Source organism: Olea europaea, chromosome 18, assembly GCF_002742605.1.
Source record: "Olea europaea var. sylvestris chromosome 18, O_europaea_v1, whole genome shotgun sequence".
NCBI lineage: Eukaryota > Viridiplantae > Streptophyta > Magnoliopsida > Lamiales > Oleaceae > Olea > Olea europaea.
The window spans coordinates 8,143,146-8,167,412 of record NC_036254.1 but is presented as its reverse complement, the minus strand read 5'-3'; the positions used below and the strand labels follow the sequence as shown (position 1 = coordinate 8,167,412).

General features: G+C 35.1%; 1 protein-coding gene across 1 annotated transcript; it reads right to left on the bottom strand.

Annotated features, from left to right (window-relative positions):
- Window positions 1-466: 466 nt before the first annotated feature.
- Window positions 467-24,211, bottom strand: LOC111367372 (DNA ligase 6-like). The gene is given in 20 exon segments (XM_022988204.1): window positions 467-893; window positions 1,055-1,154; window positions 1,518-1,606; window positions 1,691-1,852; window positions 2,193-2,254; window positions 2,360-2,394; window positions 2,672-2,721; window positions 3,579-3,686; window positions 3,861-4,017; window positions 6,129-6,194; window positions 6,316-6,413; window positions 10,818-10,865; window positions 11,114-11,227; window positions 14,116-14,218; window positions 15,280-15,376; window positions 15,478-15,580; window positions 16,689-16,770; window positions 16,901-17,018; window positions 22,282-23,593; window positions 23,595-24,211. Coding segments are annotated over 20 exon segments (3,747 nt in total). The 5' UTR covers window positions 24,129-24,211; the 3' UTR covers window positions 467-584.
- Between the last annotated feature and the right edge of the window lie 56 nt (window positions 24,212-24,267).

Genomic DNA, 24,267 nt, shown 5'->3' with positions numbered 1-24,267 from the left:
CTTTTCGATGAGTAATTTGATCGAGTTGATTAACTAAAATAAAATATAAATCAGACATGACAATCAATTCAATTTTGACTAAATATAAAGATTTTTGAACATTAATGTACATATACTAGGAGAGTTTTAGAGCTTGTCCGACACATTTTTTTAATGAAAAATGATTTTCTTAGAATATGTGGTAGAAAAGTGCAAAAAAGTTCTGAATCCTACAAAATGTATGACTGGAAAATAATTTAAAAAATGATTTCAGAAAATCTGCGCCAAACAAATTTTACAGCTTGTCCGGCATATTTTTGTTTTTGGTGAAAAATGATTTTCTTAGAATACGTGGTTGAAAAGTGCAGAATAGTTATGAATCCTATAAAATGTACGACTAATATAATTTTATAAAAAAATGATTTCCGAAATTCTGTGCCAAACAAAGACTTAGTATGGTGAGAAAGAATTCAAAGTCCTATGGGCAAGAGTTCAAAGTCGAGCAAAACTACCATAGATAAATAGTATGGTGAGAAAGAAATAGATGCTTCTCAAAAATTGTACGCTGGTAAAATGACATTCATACATGAAACTACATTCTGTACTCACTCTTTGCCACTCACATCCATCTTCCTAGTCTGAGAATGGAACATGTCAACTATATCTGCAGATGTGCTACATTCCTCGGGGATTCTATCCAAGACAGAGCGAATAAATCTCGGAAATCTGATTGAGATACCACGAGATGGATGGATTAAACCAATGGCAGCATGATGAACCGGTGACACTGTGAGGTCAGCACCCTTTATCTCCCAGACAAGTTGAGGAGAAAACCACATATCAGGCACCTCAGCAGTTCGATAATATGGTGGTTTTTTAGAAAGGATTTTGTCCCCGGAGAAGAACTCCTTCATCTGCAAATATATAAATTAGAAAAGTAACAATGTTTACAAAATAACTGGGTTCGATAAAAAGAATACACCTACAAGCTTCTCGAAACTTAAGAGCACGTGTTAAGAAATGCCACTCCCATGAACAATATAACTTTACAAACGAAAAAATAGCTCTAGATTACCTGTGTGTAGAAAGCATCGGTAAATCCAGACATGACACGGCAGACACTCTGGAATTCTTCAGTATCAGGATTATAGCAGGCCATTAGGAATGGACTATACCTAAAAACATGAAAATTTGTCCCTTTATCATATTATCGAAAACCAGAAATTGCAAGTGTTTTTATTCTCCAAAAACCAGAATAGGAAAGCATCATCAGTGAAACTTCCACTACCAAAACAAATGTATGCTTTTTGGTGCATCGGCAATTGATAATAAAATACTTAATCTAGAGAATAGCAATTGAACACGTTTTTGTGATTATCCATCATATAGTAAATTATCCCAGCATTGAATGTTTAGCCTCATATGTTATACTTGAATATAAAAAATGCAGTATAATTTGGTTTGTCTTCACTCTTACATTTTTTAACAGTTGACTTCAAATATAACAGAGGAGAAGAATAAGAGATCTTAATATTTACCATCCTGCTTTTCTTCCATTTCCATGCCAAGCACCAATAGGGACCAAGTCCAAGGAATCACTCAATCCTTCAATGTAATCTTTCTTGACCTACAAAAATGGATTATTTATTTATATAATAAAGCTTCTTTGTTTCTTAGTTTAGGAATATTTTAGGTCTTCTGCACATGATACCTTCAACCACGTATCTGAACGCTTTGACGGAGTATAACCAGCATTTACATCAAGAGTTTTAACCATTATGCCTTCACAGGAGGAACGAAGTGCATCATCAAGAAAGTTGTTCATCTTATTCAATGTGGCTTCGTTGTTTGCATCAGAATCTTCTGCTTCCACCTAAAAGTGCTGGGTGACTTCATAATGACAGTAAAAAACATGTTTGAACTAACAAAAGCAGACAAAACATGTTTGAACTAACAAAAGCAGACAAAACATGTTTGAACTAACAAAAGCAGACACTTACTGTCATTTCTCTTGCATATTCTAAATAGCCTGGTTTCCCGTCACCAAACAAGTTCTTCAAATCTGATATTGTTCTTCTGCTTCCACCTAAAAGTGCTGGGTGACTTCATAATGACAGTAAAAAACATGTTTGAACTAACAAAAGCAGACAAAACATGGTTGAACTAACAAAAGCAGACAAAACATGTTTGAACTAACAAAAGCAGACACTTACTGTCATTTCTCTTGCATATTCTAAATAGCCTGGTTTCCCGTCACCAAACAAGTTCTTCAAATCTGATATTGTGGAGCAAGATTCAAGATAAGAGTAAAGAATGGGTTTCATCATATCAAAGCTAAGTAAAACAGTCAAGACATCTGAATGCATAGACCAGTGAATACATTTTCGTCTTTGACGGAGGGGTAAATCCAGCAGCCTGCAAAAGAGAATTCCATGTGGCATAAGAAAAACTGACTATTGCACATGTTACGTGGTGCCAACTAGAGACTCCAGAGACAGGAAAAAAAATGGAAGTCAAGGCAAAAGGCAATACAAATATACAATTGACAATATTTTATTAACTAGGCATGATCATAACTTAATTTCTTCTCCAACAATTACAATGTATGCATCTGCAGGTGAAGTGTTTTATGACGTGAACCTCAAATTGAGCAAGGAAAAATATGAATATATAAAGAATTGATTTAAAGTACTTGTCTCCATTTGCCAACATGATGTCGAAGATAAAGAGGCATATGTCGACCTGCAAAGATTAAAGGTATCAAAATTTAATTACAGAAAGGAACTCACAGTATCGAAATTCAAAAACTAACTACAAAATTAAAACGGATAGCGGATATCACTCCATCTATGAAACAAAGAGCACATTAATTGGTTATCTCTTAAAACACGTTTCATCCTTAGGTAGCTAATTTTGTATATTTAATCATGAATAACGATTTTGAAACATTTAGCATTAATCCAACACTACATTGATCCATGGACTGACTCTCAATTTGGATAATCTTCAACTTCTTAATTGTTCAATTTATCTTCTCGTGCAACAACTGTTTTAAACTTAAGATAATGCATAAGACTATCAATGATAGACTCGTTTAATCAGTCAACAGAAAAATTCTTTTGAAACTCTACACTCCAGAAAATTTCTCTATTACAAGTAAGACGTCTTGAAATTTGGAAGGGCAAAGAAATCTCACCCCAGATTCCCACAAAAGAAAATCATTCTTCTCACTTATAAAATTGTGAAAAGATCAAACTATATACAACATACATCAGAAAGATTTTCTTTATCAAGGAAAGTTTGTGTGAACCATGAATAAACAACCATGCAAGCCCAAAAAATTCAAAAACTCCCTCCTCAGAGGAAGTCAGACTGCAGATCATCTAGAATATATCAGTAAATATCAATCAAAAGGGCAAAAACAGCTATGAGTTATCAAATATAAACACTTGAAACAGATTGATATTAATACAATCATATAGCACAAATATATAGAGAGAATCCAGACAGTGGCTTTGCTCTAAGCAGCAATTTTTTCATTTTTATTTTTATATATTTTTTCATTTCTATTTCATTTAAAGGAAACATATTTATATAACCTTTATTTTGTCTACAGCAATCAGGGAATCCTTACTCCCTCTCTCCCTGGAAGACAGTTCTTGGAATGACATGAGCTTCAAGCCATTCTTCCTATCAATTGCAACTATCTGAAATTGGAGAACATGATGTTTAGTAAAACAAATGATTCCTTCACCTATGTATCTAAATGACTTAACATCTGAACCCACAGATGAAAGACAGATGAAAATCCTTCAGGTGAATTCTTTAAATGAAAAGTTAAAAATAAGGAAACAGAAGAGAAGAATGAATTAAAGAATTACCTCTGCATCTAGTACAAATGTTACTACTCCAGGACATGTCTCCTTAATTATGTTTATTATATCAGGGAATTTTGACGTGGTTTCATCACCATTCCTCGAGAAAACATGTATCAAACCATCAGGTAATCTGTGAATTTGAGCTCGCTGGCCATCATATCTGAGAAGACATGGAGAAAACAAATATGATTTTGTAGTGCTAAATGGAAGTTTACATGATAGTGATATTTTGTGGACGGGTGAATGACGGCACCGAAAAGCTGATACAGGTTATTTATTTGATAATGTTTCTTAGACAGCAAAAGGATGTAATCCAATCGCGGATCAAATTATACAAATTTGTTAAGATTTAAAGTGAATGAAATCAAACAAGTGTTCTGATCATAGAAAGCCATGCTAGCATGAACTCTTCAAGGAGAAGTATGGGCTCTTATATATTTGACAAAACAACAAAGGAAAATTTCGAGGACTGAAAAGCATCTAAAATGCATGAAGATTGAGATTCCTGGGATACCTAACAAACCAAACATAAAACAGAACATGTGAGAAAATGTACATACAAACATTACCATTTTCAACCTCGCTCAAACCAATACTGGTGCATCAAGTACATCAAGATCGATCCAATATTTTATTTATTTATTTATTATTATTTTTTTAAAGAAAGTGCCCAAATCAACGAATCATCATATCAATTTATGGAGCTTCGGATTTGATAGAACAGAGACAGCAAAGGCTTCAAAAGAAAATATTGGGATACATTGTGCAAAGAGAGTTTTTAACCCTGGTCTGAAACTATGTAAAATCAAATTACACTATCAATAAATTAGGGATTCAAAATAAAACTTTGCATTCCCTTCCAAGCCCCAACTCCTTGGGTAGATACATGTAGAAAGAAAATCTGCAGGAGTATAGAGGAGGACTGTGAGAGGGGTACGAGAATGCTAAATCACCAAGTAAAGAAAGCAAACTTAGATATCCACCCAACAAGCATAGAATTCTATGGTCTCTCTGCTGCAAACATACACATCATGGCGAAAAATGCGTTATCCAAAAGTTTTTTGTTTCTGACACATGAATCCTTTCATTCCACTCTTCTTGATCAAGTGTAACTCAAAAGTAAGTACAAAGGACCAAATTCTTTGAGTTCAAAATTTCCGTGATTCTAGGTCTACCTCTTTCTCTAGATTTGCTGTAAATACTGTCAACTTATCTTCAAGGTATCTTCAAGGGTCACCGCATTAACCAACTCATGGATATACATGGTCACATACGAGTATACGACAATGTTATCTTATGAAAGTCAAACAACTAGAGTAAAATTGTCGCAAAAAATACAAAGGTGTTAATAACACTGAATTTTTTCTCCAAATTGTTACAAGTAAGATAGTTCACAGAAAAACCTACTTTTGTCATGACAATAATTTCTAAAAACTAGAACCATTTAATCCATTCCACGACCAGCAAGAGCTATGACCCTGCAGTCCTGTATCTTCTTATCTCTTTCCTAGACATGTCGCCAGCCAAGTGGCAACCTCAATGCGGGAACATCTTACCGCCCCTACTTATTTATTGGTCTCAAGCCACTTGGTATGGGGACAAAGGGTCCCCTTTACTTTGTCCAGATTTGGATTCGGATTCGGATTCGGATTAGAAAGAAAGGAAAGAGGAGACCCTCAATCAATGCTTTAAATTGTTCATTTGAAAAAATGGAAACCATTCTTGGAAAGCAGTTGCAGTAAGAGTAGCCCCCGGAGCGCTAACTCGAAAAAACTGTGGAATTCCATATGTTTCATTCTAAAGGTTACAACAACAAATATTTAGGAAAGAAAACCTCACAACTTCCTAAACCTCACAACTTCCTAAATTTATTCTCTAATTATGCCCTAATATCACTCCTCTAATTATGCTCTAACATCTCTCCTCTAATTATCCCTAAAATGTCTCCTCTAATTATGCCAATCAGGTCAAATATACAATATATAAATGGACTTTACTATTTGTACATTTGGGGTTGACACCCCGGATGACACTCCCCTCAGAAGAGGGGGGTCCGCAATTATTTTATTACGTGTGGACCCCCCTTTCTTGTGAGGGGAGTGTCTTCTGGAGTGTGAACCCCGAATGTACAAATAGCTTTATTGTATATGAATACAATAAATTACAACTATTCCGACAAAAACATAAACTTAGAACAAATCTTGAAATTAAGACCAAATATGAACAGAAAGAGAAAATATGCAAAAAGATGAAAAATTCAATCAAACTTACTTGTATTCACATGTAAATGCCTTGTTTTGGAAGAGCTTCAATACTTGAGAGGCTCCATTAGTAATTCTACCACAAGGAACACACAATTATAATAAGAAATGCTCTAGTAATAATCTTTCTTAAAATCATTGGTTAAAAAAATAAAAAAATAAATCAAAATAAAAAATAAATCAAAATACATAGATACTTTGCAAGCATCGGTTTGATCGGTATGCCTGGAACCATTGACAAGGTTGATGAAGAGAACTTAACCCCCATTTTCATTAGGCAAGGGATAAGTAAATCCTGACCACAAGAAGTCAATGCAATAAGTGACAATAGCAATCAAAGAATCGTGATAGAAACAAAATCACCATTGTCAATGAAGTAGAAGATTGGAAATTAAGAAAATGAATGCTGACAATATCAATATTTTGTAATCATTGACTGTATCAAAGAATAATTAACTTGGTAGTTAAAATATATACACACAAATATACAAAAAGAAGCCAGACAAGTCCAGCTAGCAATGTCAATATGTATGCGTATAAAAAAAATCATGACTCAAGATAGAAGCATTCAAGAATTCCACTCATTCTTTTCTCAAATGATATACTCCAATTCATCATAAAGAATTCCACAGGCATGATATCTACTTACTTGCATTTGGAAGAAACCTTGACAAATACATTTTAAGAGTAATGGATCAAATCCATCACCCTGACTATAGCTGAATGTTTATAATTTCATTTGTTTACAAGAATTTTTTTTTTTATTTTTTTATTTTAATAAGTAATCAAGTAATTTTATTAATCAATAGATAATATATCGGAGGTGTATTATCAAGTTAAACAAGAAAGAAACGACATAAAATTTGGCAACCCTTCTATGTAATTAGTGGCCGCAGCATCAAACCAAGTATACAAAATCATATAAAACAATTCTTTAATCTGTTCTGTTGTTCTTGTTTAGTCTTCTAAACAGCGGTTGTTTCTTTTTCTCCATACACACCATAAAATGCATCCCAAAATAAGATTCCATGCGAGCCTACTATTCTTATCTCGAAATTTTCTCCTCCATGTCTGCAACACGTCTTCTATGCGCCTAGGCAACGCCCAATCCAAATTTGGGAAGCTAGAATATCGTTCCACAACCATCGAACATCGTCACAATGAAAGAACAAATGGTCAATCGTTTCCCCATCTCTCTTACACATATAACACCATTCGGTGACATAAAAACCTTTTCTTCGAAGATTATCGACCGTTAAAGTCTGTCCCTTCACAACTGTCCACAACAAGAAAGCCACCCGTGGAGGTTGTTTACATTACTACACCACCTACTCCGATTACCCTCTCCTACTTGAATATGTGCCTCGTGCAAGGAGGTTAAAAACAATGCATAATCATCCAATTCTCAATCTTGCAAACCCCTCTCAAAGGCAATATTCCGCTGTAACTTCCATTCTGTACGGCTAGTACATCATTCACCATAGCGGAAGGCTCCAAAGCAATGCGATACAAAGAAGGAAAACCGTGCCTTCAGCAAATAATCTCCACACCAACAATCATCCCAAAATCTCATACTATTGCCATTCCCTACCACATACGTCAATTTATCTCGAAAGTCATTCCATCCTTGTCGGATATACTTCCACAAACTCACCCCATAAGATTCACGATCATTAATCAAGCACCAACCTCTTCCATCACACCATACTTCTATGATTTGTCTCCAAAAAACTTTCCCTCTGCACTCCAAATCGCCACAACCACTTGCCCAATAAAGTCTTATTAAATAAAACAAAGCTCCTCAATCCAAAGACCTTCGTCTTTACAGGAGAACAAACCACACCCTAATTAACCAAATGGAATTTCCTCTCTTCCCCTAGCCCTGCCTAGACAAACCCCCTTTGAATCCTCTCTAATCTGTTTACCACTATAACAGGAATAGGAAACGGTGACAAGAAATAAGTTAGGAGATTAGACAATGTAGATTTAATGAGAGTAAGGCGGCCTCCCTTTGAAAGGTACATATGCTTCCACCCCGCTAACCTCTTATCCACCATTTCGACAATTCTATTCCAAATATGTTTACTTTTAAACCTTGCCCCTAAAGGGAGCCCAAGGTATGACATGGGCAACTGCGCAACCTTACAACCCATTATATCGGCCAACTCATCCACGTTGGCAACCTTTCCCACTGGAATGGCCTCGAATTTCCTTAAATTAATCTTCAATCCTAATATCGCTTCAAAGCATAGAAGTAGCCGTTGCAAGTTCCTGAATTGCTCATTATCTACATTGCAAAGGATTAGTGTATCATCTACAAATAGCAAATGGAAAACCTGTAAGTGTCAAACCGTGAAGTCCCTTATCAATCTTTCTTCCACAGCTTTCTCAAGCATCCTACTAATTGCTCCATAACAATCACAAACAGCAACGGAGACAAGGGATCCCCTTGCCTCAAACCTCTACCGCTTTGAAAATAACCCTCCGAGTTGCCGTTGACCAAAACTGAGAATGAAACGGTAGAGATACAAAATTGAATCCACTTATACCACTTTTCCCCAAAGCCACATCACCCGAGCATGTACAAAAGGAACCCCTAGTTCACGTGATCATAAGCTTTCTAAATATCAAGTTTACATAACATTCCTGGCACCCCCAAACGCAATCTAGAGTCGATGCATTCATTCTCTATAAGCACAGAATCCAGAATCTGTCTTCCTTTCACAAAAGTATTCTAACTCTTAGTTACCAATTTCCCCAACACCTCATTCAATCTATTCGTCAGGATCTTCGCGATAATCTTATATACCCCACTAACTAAGTTAATAGGGCGAAGATCCTTAATGTCAACTACTCCCAGTTTCTTTAGAATCAGCACAATAAATGTAGCATTAGAACTTCTCAGGAACCTGTTGTACTCAAAAAAATAAGTAAGAACATTTATAATGTCCAATCCCACCACCTCCCAACAAGCCTTATAAAATGCAAACGAGAAGCCATCTGGTCTGGTGCTTTATCATCATTCATACTGAAAACTACATCCTTGATTTCATTTTCTACAAATGGTCTCTCTAACCAACTACCATCCTCCTTCGTGATAGTAGAAAAGTCCAGTCCATCCACCTTTGGTCTCCAGTCAAATTGTTCCCAGTATAGATTTTGATAGAATCTCACCATCTGATTTCCAATATCCTGTGAATCCTCATAAGTAATCCCATCAATCTCCACGAAGGTGATAGAGTTGTTGCGCCTGTTCGAATTAGCGACTCAATGGAAAATTTTGGTTCATTCGTCCCCCTCTTTCAATCATGTAACCCTAGATTTCTGGCGCCAGACAATTTCCTACATCTCCACCAGTTTCTCCAACTCTCCCCTTAAAACTCCACGTCTCTCCCTCTCCTCTCCTCTCCTCTCCATCCAATTCTCGACCCTCTTCTCACCTATCCAATTCTTCTATTTCTAGAATACATTGATACCCACCACCTCCTCATTCCACCTCTTTAGATCCCTCTTCAAAGCTTTTAATTTCTGATCCAACACATAATTGGGAGACTCCCCGAATTCATAAGATGCCCACCAATCCCATACTCGCTCCCTAAAGCCATCTACTTTAAGTCACATCTTCTCAAATCTAAGAGCTGATTACTACGACAAGTCGATGACCACATGCTACATCAAGAATATTCTTTAGTTTAATTCTCGGTGCATTTGATTGAAAGAATGGGATATTCCGTCACTTCATACACAACCTGTGCTTTTAGAACTTGAGCTATTAATTTTTTTTAAAGTTAATTATTTTGTTTTCCTACCGATTTTATTATAATAGGTTTTTTCTTTAATCATACTAGGAAGAGTTCTATTTTGTATTTATTTAGGCTTGGGAACTCTTTTTTTTTTTTTTTTTTTGGGGGGGGGGGGGGAGTGGGGGTTTGGATTCCCCAACGCTCTATTAATATGAAAATATGTTACAAGAGGGAGGGGGGGACATTATAAGCCTTACATCCAGAACTTACATCATGTGGGAGGAAAATACTTGTCCATACAATTCTACATCAGTTTTATCATCCAGTATGTTCTGAAAGTTCAGTTAAGGCTAGCACATCAATATTAGCACAAGCCAGCCTCTGGTTGGTGTTGTCTACATAGTTCTTACTGGCAGCAACACTTCTCCCTACCATTAAAAACTGACCAGATTCTGAAGTCTGGAGGTTCTTAGTTGTTTCAAAATAAAAAAGTTCTAAACAAGACTCCAAATAATCAGTGTCTGCTCCCAATCCCCAGCGCAGCAGCAGAACCAAATAAAAGAGAGAAGGAAAAAAGTCCAAAGCAGCGTGCAGATTCAAAAACCATATGAGAAATCAGAAAGCAAAAGAGTCCAAAAATAACACTGAAACCAAGAGTATAAAAGATGCAAATCATTTTCCCCAATTACTCCATCTCTCCCGCTCACAGAGAATAATAGACAGGGAGAGAACCCTAACAGTGGAGAAAAGAAAAATATGATAAACTTATTAATACGTATGCGTGTATATAATTGTCAAGCCCCACAAACTGTGATAGATTTTAAAAGTTTCTTATGTTTCATGGGTTCCTAATACATTACATGCAACTGAGTATTTATTTATCTTAGAGTGAAAAAAAAATGGATTAAGATTTTGAAATTTAACAAGAACATATAGAGTTGAAGACGAAAACTTACCAAGTTCGGAAGTACATTATATGCTTCAACTACTGCTCCAGATAGGCGCTAACAAAAATAAAGAGAAAAATGAAAGACTTAGCAAGGAGAAGTACTGTACCATCAACAAAAGGAAAGCACATTAAGGTAGTATACTTCAGTTCAATGCATAAAGGATAAGTACGCCATCATCTTTTCAAGTAAGTAGAAGTTCATCAATAAAAGGAAGCAGGATGCTGAACTAAAAGAACAATTAGAAAATAGTAAATATGTACTGTAGTATCACATGATACAACCAACCCAAAAGAAAAACAAACCTGAAGATGATCCTTCAAACACCCAGTTTCTGTATCAGCAGAATTGAACACGATAGCCTGAGCCAATGCAGGAAGTACAGTTCTCATCATAGCTCCAATTCTTAAATTTCTAACCTGCAAGAAAGAAGATACATAAAAACTCATGACTCTTTATCAAAAAAATAAAGGATCAAGTCTATCTACTCAGAGTCCTTTATCATATACAATTACATCATGACATGTTTTGACAATAACAGCATAAAATAATCATTAATATGAACAAACACTTCAAATATGTCAATCAGGGTGTTGCAACTTTGACCAGATGATACAAAACGACTTCTCATCTTTCTATTCTTCACCCTTCCTTCCACTGCTTTTACTCCCTGATCTTTTCTACATTTCCTTGCTTCATTATATTCCGATTCTCAGCTTTCTTGACATCTCTACTAAATAGATTTGTACCAAAAGTATAATGCCCCCAGATTCTTAATTAGGAATCAAATGCAAAATCCAGGGACCAAACCATGAACTAGCCCTGGTTGAGGGACTTAACTGCAATTTTCAAAAGTTTCAGATTCCGGTCCATGAACACTAACCAGGGGATACATTTTTTTATTTTTATTTCTTTGGCGGGGGTTGGGGGTGGGGGTGGGCAGGAAGTAAGTATGTATGTTATTAAAAGGGTTTAAAGGAAAAATTAGGAATATATATTTGCCTTATATTTAGAAAGTGAGTAAGAAAATTAAGGGAGATGGGGGATTTTAGTCAATCAAATATGTGAATGATACAATCTATGATGCTCGAACTCTTTGAAATGGACGAGGTCCCTGTATCGACGTGACATGACATGAGTGTGGGTATAAGATATGTGTCAGATCCTCGAAACTTCAACCGGATACTTCGCCTTTTCTGCTTCTTTTTCTTCTTTCTTCTTTCCTGTATCTGCTCTTTGTAAATCCAACACCACCGCCGAGAGGGTAGAGAAAGGAGATGGCGCTACATTTACCCTTCTTTTTCTTCCTTCTTTTTTCTTTCCCATTTTCTTCTTTTTTTCCTTCTTTCCCTCTCTGTAAATGATTTAGGATTTTCTTTATATATAATGAAAATTAGTTCCATATAGTACTACTTAGTGTTCCACTAAATTCAAATTACAATCAAGTCCCTTATTTCTATTGTATATAACATTTAGTAATTAACCTCCCATAATTAAAAACTAAACCCCAAAATTTTATTTTATTCGTTTTAATCCATTATTCACTGCTCATTTTCTTCTTTGTGATCAATTGATTTTGGTTTATTTAAAATGACATCTTGAGTTAGTAAAAAAAAAATGAAGTTTAAAAGAAGTACCCATATACCCGTATTAAAATTTGGACTTTTTAGCCATGTCCCGTATTTTAGAAAGTAAAATATTCGACACTTTGATATGTATTTGTAACCGAGTTCAAGCATCATAAGATACAATTATATGCTAAAATATATAAATGATTATATACTAGTATATAAGTATATAATCACATATTCTATAAAATGAATAATGGAATGCATTCATAAATCATTGATTTTAGTTTATTTTTATATATCAAACATTCTTAACCTGTAATACAGTCACTACTCAAGCACATCCACCACGCTACACACCTCTCTCCTCTTTCACATACGCATACACACTAAAGAACTTTTGGTATAATAAATAAAAGGAAAGTTTGGGTTATTTCAAGGAATTTTCATGCAGCTTCTCAGTTTCAAGCAAGGTATGCTATGAATTTTGGCTACAGTGTCATTATTTTGGGGATAAAATTTATAGGTCCTACATGAATAAGTTTGAAATAAGAGAACCAAATTTTAGTAGTGCTACGCACAAGAAATTCTACCACCTAAGTTAGGTATTTTCTTACATCTCCTTAGTCCTTAGGTATGATATGATTCATTTCTGAAATTTTAACACGATTTAGAAATTTAAGGTGCAAGTTTATTGATTATTATCTCATCCACTCCTTTTCCCCTTGTAGGAAACTAGCGGTTAGAGGTGGTCAAGCAAGGAGATGACTTAAGAGTGAGATTTATTAAATATGTTTGAGGAATAATTTTTTCAATTATGGTTTGAAGCGATTTTTTCTTTGGACATTATCTTATCTTTTAGATGAAACTATTGAACCTATGACTTTGTTTTGAAAAGATTGGCTTATTATTACCAACATTATTTAATCTTAGTTTTTTTATTGAGTCGATGATTCTATATAAATTTTCTTTATGTTGGCTTTGATTGCCGACTCCCGTATCATAAGGTCACCAACTTCCTAGACCTTTCGGCACTGGACAAGCATTAGTCCCCATACATGGTCTTACGATTTGCAAAGACCTATGTTTTTGGTAAGTAGTCGCACGGGTCTGGTTACTAAAAGATACGTTTATTGTTATGAAATTATTTAATCATTAGTTTTTTTATCGAGTTGTTGATTATATATAAATTTTCTTCATGTTACTTTGAACTGTTAAGTTTCATAATTGTAACAACCTAGAGCTCGCGTTTGAGCATTAACTCATATGTACTGTCCACTTTAAAAAAGCATGTAATCATAGTTCTCACTGATTTTTGTCGCATTCCAAGAATTCGAGCTCTCGATCTTTTGAGAGAATTATGTTGAATCTTGGTATCAATTCATTTTCATGTTTCTCCTACCTATAATCTTTCTCTGATTCTATCTTTTTAATCACATCTTGTATTGCATTCCTGTTAAAAAGGCAAGGAGTAAAAGAAGTAGACAACTAGGACAAACTTAGAGCCAATCTTACAATGCAAGAACTTCAGCCACCACCAAGGACAAATCCTATATCTTCCCTAAAAGTCTAACTAATACAATAATAAAAGCTATATGTTTCCAGTTACTCTCACAGGAAAACCAAAATGAGCTCACCCATCCTTATTCAGAAATATTGCTTCATATTCGCATTTTTTATTCAGAAGACTTTCTTTAAAGAAAATGAGATTAATAACCAAAATGTTCAATTGATCGTACCAAAGTTCTGACTATGAATTTCATTTCCTTCTCTCGACATGAACGCATGAGATTCATAATGAGACTTTTCTTCCGGATTGTACTGCCGCTACCTGTTTGCACACTGAAATTCAATGTAAACAAGAAAATTTTATGAAGAATAACATAAATCTGTAAGTTACTAAAATATATAGAGATTGATTGGAAAAAAAATTCTCCGACAGATATTATTGTTATATAGGTGCTTTGTTTCGTCTTTATTCATTTGAATCAGCATATGAAACGTAAATTTGGCTGAGTAGCACGTCTTAACAGACCTTTCGAATCTAGATGGAGTTCTAGAAAATATTTGCCACCAATCTTTGCTAGAATCCCTATCAACTTCTATGGGAGAGTAATTTTTTAAAACATACCTCCTTATTGAATAATTTTTTAAACACATTCTATTCTGTTTACACAATTTTTTGAGCAATTGACGGTTACATCAGAGATGCTTTCATCGCAATTGGTTGGTAGGAATTTCTCCTTTTTCCTATTTTCCTATTTTATTTTATTTATTTAGCTAATGGAAGGGCACTTGAGTCTTTACATAAAAATATGATTTTTTAACGGTCAATTGAATGAAAATCATCCAAAATGACCAATTGTCCACATTAAATAAAATGTTATTTGCGCCATAATTTGAAGGTTTTAGACCATTTGTGCCAATTTCCCTGTAAATAATACTAACTTCACATACATACAACATACGGCTCGATTTGGAAAAAAAGAAGACCTTTTAAGTGAAAAAAGCAAGAATTAATTGAGAACATGGTAACTATCAACGTTAATTTATCCAGAAGACTAGCAAACAAATAGATGCATAGCCTCAGCAAAACATCAATCAACAAACTACCCTGAGATGGGTGATGGAATAATACATTCAGGAGCAAAATTATCTACTATTGTAATAAGACTACACAAGAACTATCAAAGTTCAGCCAGTCACAGGGGTAAGGTAGAATGCAATTATCATAAACTGAATTCTAGAAGTATCATAACATGCTCCAAGTGAAACCTAGTCCGCATATTGGGTTTGGGAAATAAATATGCTTTAACACATTGCCTAAGATTTCTTTATGAAATATAATTCAAATATTAAACAAGTTCATCGTATATTAAGGGCAAGAATTGGGCAATGCATACCTTATCTTTTGGAGAACTGAATACACTCCTTGAATTGTAAGAACTGGTGGGGGGGCAAGTAGTGATTGTGTTTGCCGGCAAAGTTGAGCAACATCACCTAATTCATCATGCATCATCAGCACAAAGATATATTGATATCGATGAATATAAAATAATATAAGAGAATGTTACAATTCATGGACAAAATTACAGGCATACCAAGATCGCCAAGGCTGTTATAAAGATTGCTTATTTTAGACCTGTTTGTCCCACATGCCTCTTCCAGGGCTGCAACTACAATACTTGCACCAATATTCAGTTCCTGAATCACCATTACAATATAGTCAATAGAACCATTGAAGTGTTCGTGGAAGAAACACTAAGCAAGAATTGTGATGGAGTGCAAACACCCCATTAAAGTGTTCGAGGAAGTAACACTAAGCAAGAATTGTAATGAAGTGCAAAAGCCGTAGGAATCCATTTACATCTTATGGCAACAGCCTAGAGGTAGAGCTAGCAAGTGAACCGTTGAAATCATATTCGCATTCCTCAATTTTGAAAATTTACTATCTTTTTCTTAGCTTAAATAACCTTATTAAGCAATATGCCTTCTCGAGTATAAACTCCCAAAATACAAGGATTTGGTCCTCAATGAAATATCCAAAACAAGCTTGAATTTTAATTACAGGGTAACAGGTTTTAACAATAATGCAGACATTAGTCCCTGCATAGTGCATGTACCTGGATTCACACCACTATAATAATCCTCCAGTAGCAACATTGACAATCAGGATGAACTTTCTGAACTATCCTAAAGAAACATATTAATCGTGATGATTTATCACATATCCATCAAAACCTACGAAATAACAGTTACACAGGTCTCTTTATAGATCATTAACAGAAGCAAGACATCCCAATCAAAACTTTAAAATCAGAAGCAATTTGACCTCAAGTTTAGATATCAACTTATAACTTATAAGCAACCAATGATGAACATAAGCCAATTTTATAAAAACAAAAGTCTGATGCATTCATTTCATAGACTAAAGAACTAAATGTGGAAAAATAAACTAGTTCCAAGTCCAAAATCAAATAAAAAGAATGACTAAGTAAACACAAAAATAAGATCAAAATTCCAGGTGAAAAATAAATGTGAACAAGCCATATATTTGGGTTATTATCATTATTAGCAAAAGGAAACAAACTGAAACAGAAAGTACATGAATGACTGAAAATATATAATTTAAAGTGGTGGCCGAATTAGTCCTACACACGGGACTCTTAACATAATCACTTTTTGAAAGGTGTCTGTCTCCACAGGGTTGTACTTATTAGTTCTCACTGGATTTGAACCCCACTGTGTAGAGCTAAATGCAACTTCTCAGAACAGAATGAAACGGAAAATGCAGGTAAAAATACAAGACTACCATATTTTCATGGTCAGGAGCAATCTTATTTGTGCACAAATAAACAGCAGGCAGCACATCCTCAGGTGAAAGGGCCAGCAAGCTGTATATGAACAATACCAACTTTGAATAAAATGAACAAGCTACATAGAAGCGCAGCCTAATTACTCGGAAAATAACACATGACGCATGTGACATCATGAGAGAAAAGGAAAAGCATCCTGGCAATAAACCTCCTAAACATATTGCATAGCATTGATGTAGCTTTTAGTTTGCCCTTTTCATCCTCAACTAGATCAAAAGTCCGTGCTATATGTATGTATGGAGCAGGCTGTCCTTTCCTCCAGCAAGCTGGAAATAAAGCAAAGCCTTAATCAAATGGTCATCTGAACAATAATATTAAATGTCGACAGGACTTGTATAAATTTGCAATCAGTTGGCTAAAGACCAAGTTCACCGACCATGCTCTATTGGAGAATATCTCTCAGGAGGTAGTAATAAATAATTCCCAGAGTCTGTTGGTTGGGCAGCGAAAGAAATATCAGACTTATTTCCCAGTTTATCGCTTTGTGATAGATCAGCATTTTTGTCGGAACAAATTCTACTGTTTCTTTCCCATTTTCTTCTTTTTTTCCTTCTTTCCCTCTCTGTAAATGATTTAGGATTTTCTTTATATATAATGAAAATTAGTTCCATATAGTACTACTTAGTGTTCCACTAAATTCAAATTACAATCAAGTCCCTTATTTCTATTGTATATAACATTTAGTAATTAACCTCCCATAATTAAAAACTAAACCCCAAAATTTTATTTTATTCGTTTTAATCCATTATTCACTGCTCATTTTCTTCTTTGTGATCAATTGATTTTGGTTTATTTAAAATGACATCTTGAGTTAGTAAAAAAAAAATGAAGTTTAAAAGAAGTACCCATATACCCGTATTAAAATTTGGACTTTTTAGCCATGTCCCGTATTTTAGAAAATAAAATATTCGACACTTATATACGTATTTGTAACCGAGTTCAAGAATCATAAGATACAATTATATGCTAAAATATATAAATGATTATATACTAGTATATAAGTATATAATCACATATTCTATAAAATGAATAATGGAATGCATTCATAAATCATTGATTTTAGTTTATTTTTATATATCAAACATTCTTAACCTGTAATACAGTCACTACTCAAGCACATCCACCACGCTACACACCTCTCTCCTCTTTCACATACGCATACACACTAAAGAACTTTTGGTATAATAAATAAAAGGAAAGTTTGGGTTATTTCAAGGAATTTTCATGCAGCTTCTCAGTTTCAAGCAAGGTATGCTATGAATTTTGGCTACAGTGTCATTATTTTGGGGATAAAATTTATAGGTCCTACATGAATAAGTTTGAAATAAGAGAACCAAATTTTAGTAGTGCTACGCACAAGAAATTCTACCACCTAAGTTAGGTATTTTCTTACATCTCCTTAGTCCTTAGGTATGATATGATTCATTTCTGAAATTTTAACACGATTTAGAAATTTAAGGTGCAAGTTTATTGATTATTATCTCATCCATTCCTTTTCCCCTTATAGGAAACTAGCGGTTAGAGGTGGTCAAGCAAGGAGATGACTTAAGAGTGAGATTTATTAAATACGTTTGAGGAATAATTTTTTCAATTATGGTTTGAAGCGATTTTTTCTTTGGACATTATCTTATCTTTTAGATGAAACTATTGAACCTATGACTTTGTTTTGAAAAGATTGGCTAATTATTACAAACATTATTTAATCTTAGTTTTTTTTATTGAGTCGATGATTCTATATAAATTTTCTTTATGTTGGCATTGATTGCCGACTCCCGTATCATAAGGTCACCAACTTCCTAGACCTTTCAGCGCTGGACAAGCATTAGTCCCCATACATGGTCTTACGATTTGCAAAGACCTATGTTTTTGGTAAGTAGTCGCACGGCCTGGTTACTAAAAGATTGGTTTATTATTATGAAATTATTTAATCATTAGTTTTTTTATCGAGTCGTTGATTATATATAAATTTTCTTTATGTTACTTTGAACTGTTAAGTTTCATAATTGTAACAACCTAGATCTCGTGTTTGAGCATTAACTCATACATACAGTCCACTTTAAAAAAGCATGTAATCATACTCCTCACTGATTTTTGTCGCATTCCAAGAATTCGAACTCTCGATCTTTTGAGAGAATTATGTTGAATCTTGGTATCAATTCATTTTCATGTTTCTCCTACCTATAATCTTTCTCTGATTCTATCTTTTTAATCACATCTTGTATTGCATTCCTGTTAAAAAGGCAAGGAGTAAAAGAAGTAGACAACTAGGACAAACTTAGAGCCAATCTTACAATGCAAGAACTTCAGCCACCACCAAGGACAAATCCTATATCTTCCCTAAAAGTCTAACTAATACAATAATGAAAGCTATATGTTTCCAGTTACTCTCACAGGAAACCGAAAATGAGCTCACCCATCCTTATTCAGAAATATTGCTTCATATTCGCATTTTTTATTCAGAAGACTTTCTTTAAAGAAAATGAGATTAATAACCAAAATGTTCAATTGATCGTACCAAAGTTCTGACTATGAATTTCATTTCCTTCTCTCGACATGAACGCATGAGATTCATAATGAGACTTTTCTTCCGGATTGTACTGCCGCTACCTGTTTGCACACTGAAATTCAATGTAAACAAGAAAATTTTACGAAGAATAACATAAATCTGTAAGTTACTAAAATATATAGAGATTGATTGGAAAAAAAATTCTCTGATAGATATTATTGTTATATAGGTGCTTTGTTTCGTCTTTATTCATTTGAATCAACATATGAAACGTAAATTTGTCTGAGTAGCATGTCTTAACAGACCTTTTGAATCTAGATGGAGTTCTAGAAAATATTTGCCACCACTCTTGCTAGAATCCCTATCAACTTCTATGGGAGAGTAATTTTTTAAAACATACCTTCTTATTGAATAATTTTTTAAACACATTCTATTCTGTTTACACAATTTTTTGAGCAATTGACGGTTACATCAGAGATGCTTTCATCGCAATTGGTTGGTAGGAATTTCTCCTTTTTCCTATTTTCCTATTTTATTTTATTTATTTAGCTAATGGAAGGGCACTTGAGTCTTTACATAAAAATATGATTTTTTAACGGACAATTGAATGAAAACCATCCAAAATGACCAATTGTGCACATTAAATAAAATGTTATTTGCGCCATAATTTGAAGGTTTTAGGCCATTTGTGCCAATTTCCCTGTAAATAATACTAACTTCACATGCATACAACATACGGCTCGATTTGGAAAAAAAGAAGACCTTTTAAGTGAAAAAAGCAAGAATTAATTGAGAACATGGTAACTATCAACGTTAATTTATCCAGAAGACTAGCAAACAAATAGATGCATAGCCTCAGCAGAACATCAATCAACAAACTACCCTGAGATGGGTGATGGAATAATACATTCAGGAGCAAAATTATCTACTATTGTAATAAGACTACACAAGAACTATCAAAGTTCTGCCAGTCACAGGGGTAAGGTAGAATGCAATTATCATAAACTGAATTCTAGAAGTATCATAACATGCTCCAAGTGAAACCTAGTCCGCATATTTCGGGGTTTGGGAAATAAATATGCTTTAACACATTGCCTAAGATTTCTTTATGAAATATAATTCAAATATTAAACAAGTTCATCGTATATTAAGGGCAAGAATTGGGCAATGCATACCTTATCTTTTGGAGAACTGAATACACTCCTTGAATTGTAAGAACTGGTGGGGGGGCAAGTAGTGATTGTGTTTGCCGGCAAAGTTGAGCAACATCACCTAATTCATCATGCATCATCAGCACAAAGATATATTGATATCGATGAATATAAAATAATATAAGAGAATGTTACAATTCATGGACAAAATTACAGGCATACCAAGATCGCCCAGGCTGTTATAAAGATTGCTTATTTTAGACCTGTTTGTCCCACATGCCTCTTCCAGGGCTGCAACTACAATACTTGCACCAATATTCAGTTCCTGAATCACCATTACAATATAGTCAATAGAACCATTAAAGTGTTCGTGGAAGAAACACTAAGCAAGAATTGTGATGGAGTGCAAACACCCCATTAAAGTGTTCGAGGAAGTAACACTAAGCAAGAATTGTAATGAAGTGCAAAAGCCCAAGTAGGAATCCATTTACATCTTATGGCAACAGCCTAGAGGTAGAGCTAGCAAGTGAACCGTTGAAATCATATTCGCATTCCTCAATTTTGAAATTTACTATCTTTTTCTTAGCTTAAATAACCTTATTAAGCAATATGCCTTCTCGAGTATAAACTCCCAAAATACAAGGATTTGGTCCTCAATGAAATATCCAAAACAAGCTTGAATTTTAATTACAGGGTAACAGGTTTTAACAATAATGCAGACATTAGTCCCTGCATAGTGCATGTACCTGGATTCACACCACTATAATAATCCTCCAGTAGCAACATTGACAATCAGGATGAACTTTCTGAACTATCCTAAAGAAACATATTAATTGTGATGATTTATCACATATCCAACAAAACCTACGAAATAACAGTTACACAGGTCTCTTTATAGATCATTAACAGAAGCAAGACATCCCAATCAAAATTTTAAAATCAGAAGCAATTTGACCTCAAGTTTAGATATCAACTTATAACTTATAAGCAACCAATGATGAACATAAGCCAATTTTATAAAAACAAAAGTCTGATGCATTCATTTCTTAGACTAAATAACTAAATGTGGAAAAATAAACGTAGTTCCAAGTCCAAAATCAAATAAAAAGAATGACTAAGTAAACACAAAAAGAAGATCAAAATTCCAGGTGAATTGGAAAAATAAATGTGAACAAGCCATATATTTGGGTTATTATCATTACTAGCAAAAGGAAACAAACTGAAACAGAAAGTACATGAATGACTGAAAATATATAATTTAAAGTGGTGGCCGAATTAGTCCTACACACGGAACTCTTAACATAATCACTTTTTGAAAGGTGTCTGTCTCCACAGGGTTGTACTTATTAGTTCTCACTGGATTTAAACCCCACTGTGTAGAGCTAAATGCAACTTCTCAGAACAGAATGAAACGGAAAATGCAGGTAAAAATACAAGACTACCATATTTTCATGGTCAGGAGCAATCTTATTTGTGCACAAATAAACAGCAGGCAGCACATCCTCACGTGAAAGGGCCAGCAAGCTGTATATGAACAATACCAACTTTGAATAAAATGAACAAGCTACATAGAAGCGCAGCCTAATTACTCGGAAAATAACACATGACGCATATGACATCATGAGAGAAAAGGAAAAGCATCCTGGCAATAAACCTCCTAAACATATTGCATAGCATTGATGTAGCTTTTAGTTTGCCCTTTTCATCCTCAACTAGATCAAAAGTCCGTGCTATATGTATGGCTGTCCTATCCTCCAGCAAGCTGGAAATAAAGCAAAGCCTTAATCAAATGGTCATCTGAACAATAATATTAAATGTCGACAGGACTTGTATAAATTTGCAATCAGTTGGCTAAAGACCAAGTTCACCGACCGTGCTCTATTGGAGAATATCTCTCAGGAGGTAGTAATAAATAATTCCCAGAATCCGTTGGTTGGGCAGCGAAAGAAATACCAGACTTATTTCCCACTTTATCGCTTTGTGATAGATCAGCATTTTTGTCGGAACAAATTCTACTGGAACATTCAGATTTAATCAATTCATTGCTTTCTGGCAACCTGCCTATTTTCTCATTGACAATACCAGTATAATCACTATAATATATATCAAGAGCCGTATTGATGTCTCCCTTAGCCTTCTCGAGGATGGTGGCTGCATAGCTTCTTAATTGTTCACCAGCATTTACAACCTGAATAAACTGATCCACCTCTTCTTTGTATGGCTCAGTAGCATCATCAATAGACCTACTTTGATCATCATTACATAGATTAAACGCTGTTCCAACTTTACTATCTTCAGAGACAACAGGCATTTGTTTACCAAAGAACCTTGTTATGGTATACTGCTTTGAACCACCAGAGGACTGGATTGGATTTGTTCATGTTCTTTTTGTTGCCTTGCTATCAAGATTTCTCTTTCTTTTTCCAGGAGAAATTCCACTCTTATTTAACTTTACAGGGCCAGATGATACATAGCTCTGAGTGCAAGAAACTTCCGCATCAATACGCACACTCTTAACAGGAAGTGATTCAAAGGGCAAAGCAGGCTCATGTTCTGCACTTGCTTGGAAAGTACCGGAGACAGATGTACAAGCTAGGGCCAGATTATGGAATTCAATTTCATGTTCATAAAAATTAGAAACCGCTTCAACAACGTCTCCACCTGAATCACCAAGTAAATCCAACATCTGGCGTCGAGGCACCCAACTGGGCAAGCAGTCTTCAAGTTCCTGAACAGATTTCTCTCTCTCTTTTTCTTTCAGGGGCACTAAATCAGGGGAACCAAGTTCATGCTGAGGAAATGAAGATTTCATGTCACCCACCACTTCAATGTCATTGCAACAATTTGGAGCAGACAAAGTGCCCTCATCCTCCTGCACTGGGAAATTGTCCAAAGCAGAAGCAGGATCTTTCTCAATCTTTGGATTCACTTCCTGGGGCCCACAGCGAAGGAAACCCATCAAAAATTCTTGCTTGATGGCCATTTCATCAACCAAACCAGCAAAATGCTTCTGCATTGCATCAGCATGTTTGCTACCAATTTTCTCAACATCAGAACCTACAGTGGGAATAACCCGCTTCGGCTTCAAAAACTTCACATACTCCCTGAGCTCGTTGTAGTTTGAATGCTCGCTATAGGGAACAAGATGAATATCAAATGAATCCATCGTCCTCACCGCAAATTTNAAAATCACCAGTATGAACATATTTTTCAAACTTAATAACATTGTTATTACCTTCATCATAATCATCACCTCTACTCTTACTATGCACCGGGACTTTAAATAAGAACTGAACCGCACCGGGGCAGTGATTGGCGTCGATAAGGGAAACTTCCGAGCCATCAATAAAAAGGGGTAGAGATAGAGGTAACGGAAAAATGAAGGCTTGTGGAATTTTGAGGATTTGGTGGAGGAGGCGAGCGGTGATGGAGGAGCAATAGATGATGCCTTCGGACCATTGCGGCGTGAGGCCTGTGTAATGGTCCGAGTGGAAGTGGGAGAGAAAGTATGAAACGGAGAAATTGGAATCGGCGTTTTTGAAACCGTCGACTATAAAGCGGGTTTTGGGGATGAGTTTAGAGTGGGAGAGGGAGGAAGGGGGAGTGGTGAGGGGACGAGATGGTGACGATTGCGATGGCAGGGAGAAGGAGGAGATAGCGGTATTGTAAAGACCAGTGGAGGATAGGGATAACGGTTCCGGCGGTTCGGAGGAAGACATGGAAGCCGGCGATTGCGCGGGTTTGACGTTGGGACCGTTGATATACCTTTTTCGTATGGGTGCGCGTGAAACTAAAAGAATTGATAATTGAGGGACCTATAAAATATGAGAAATATTCGAAAATTACACCATTATCCCA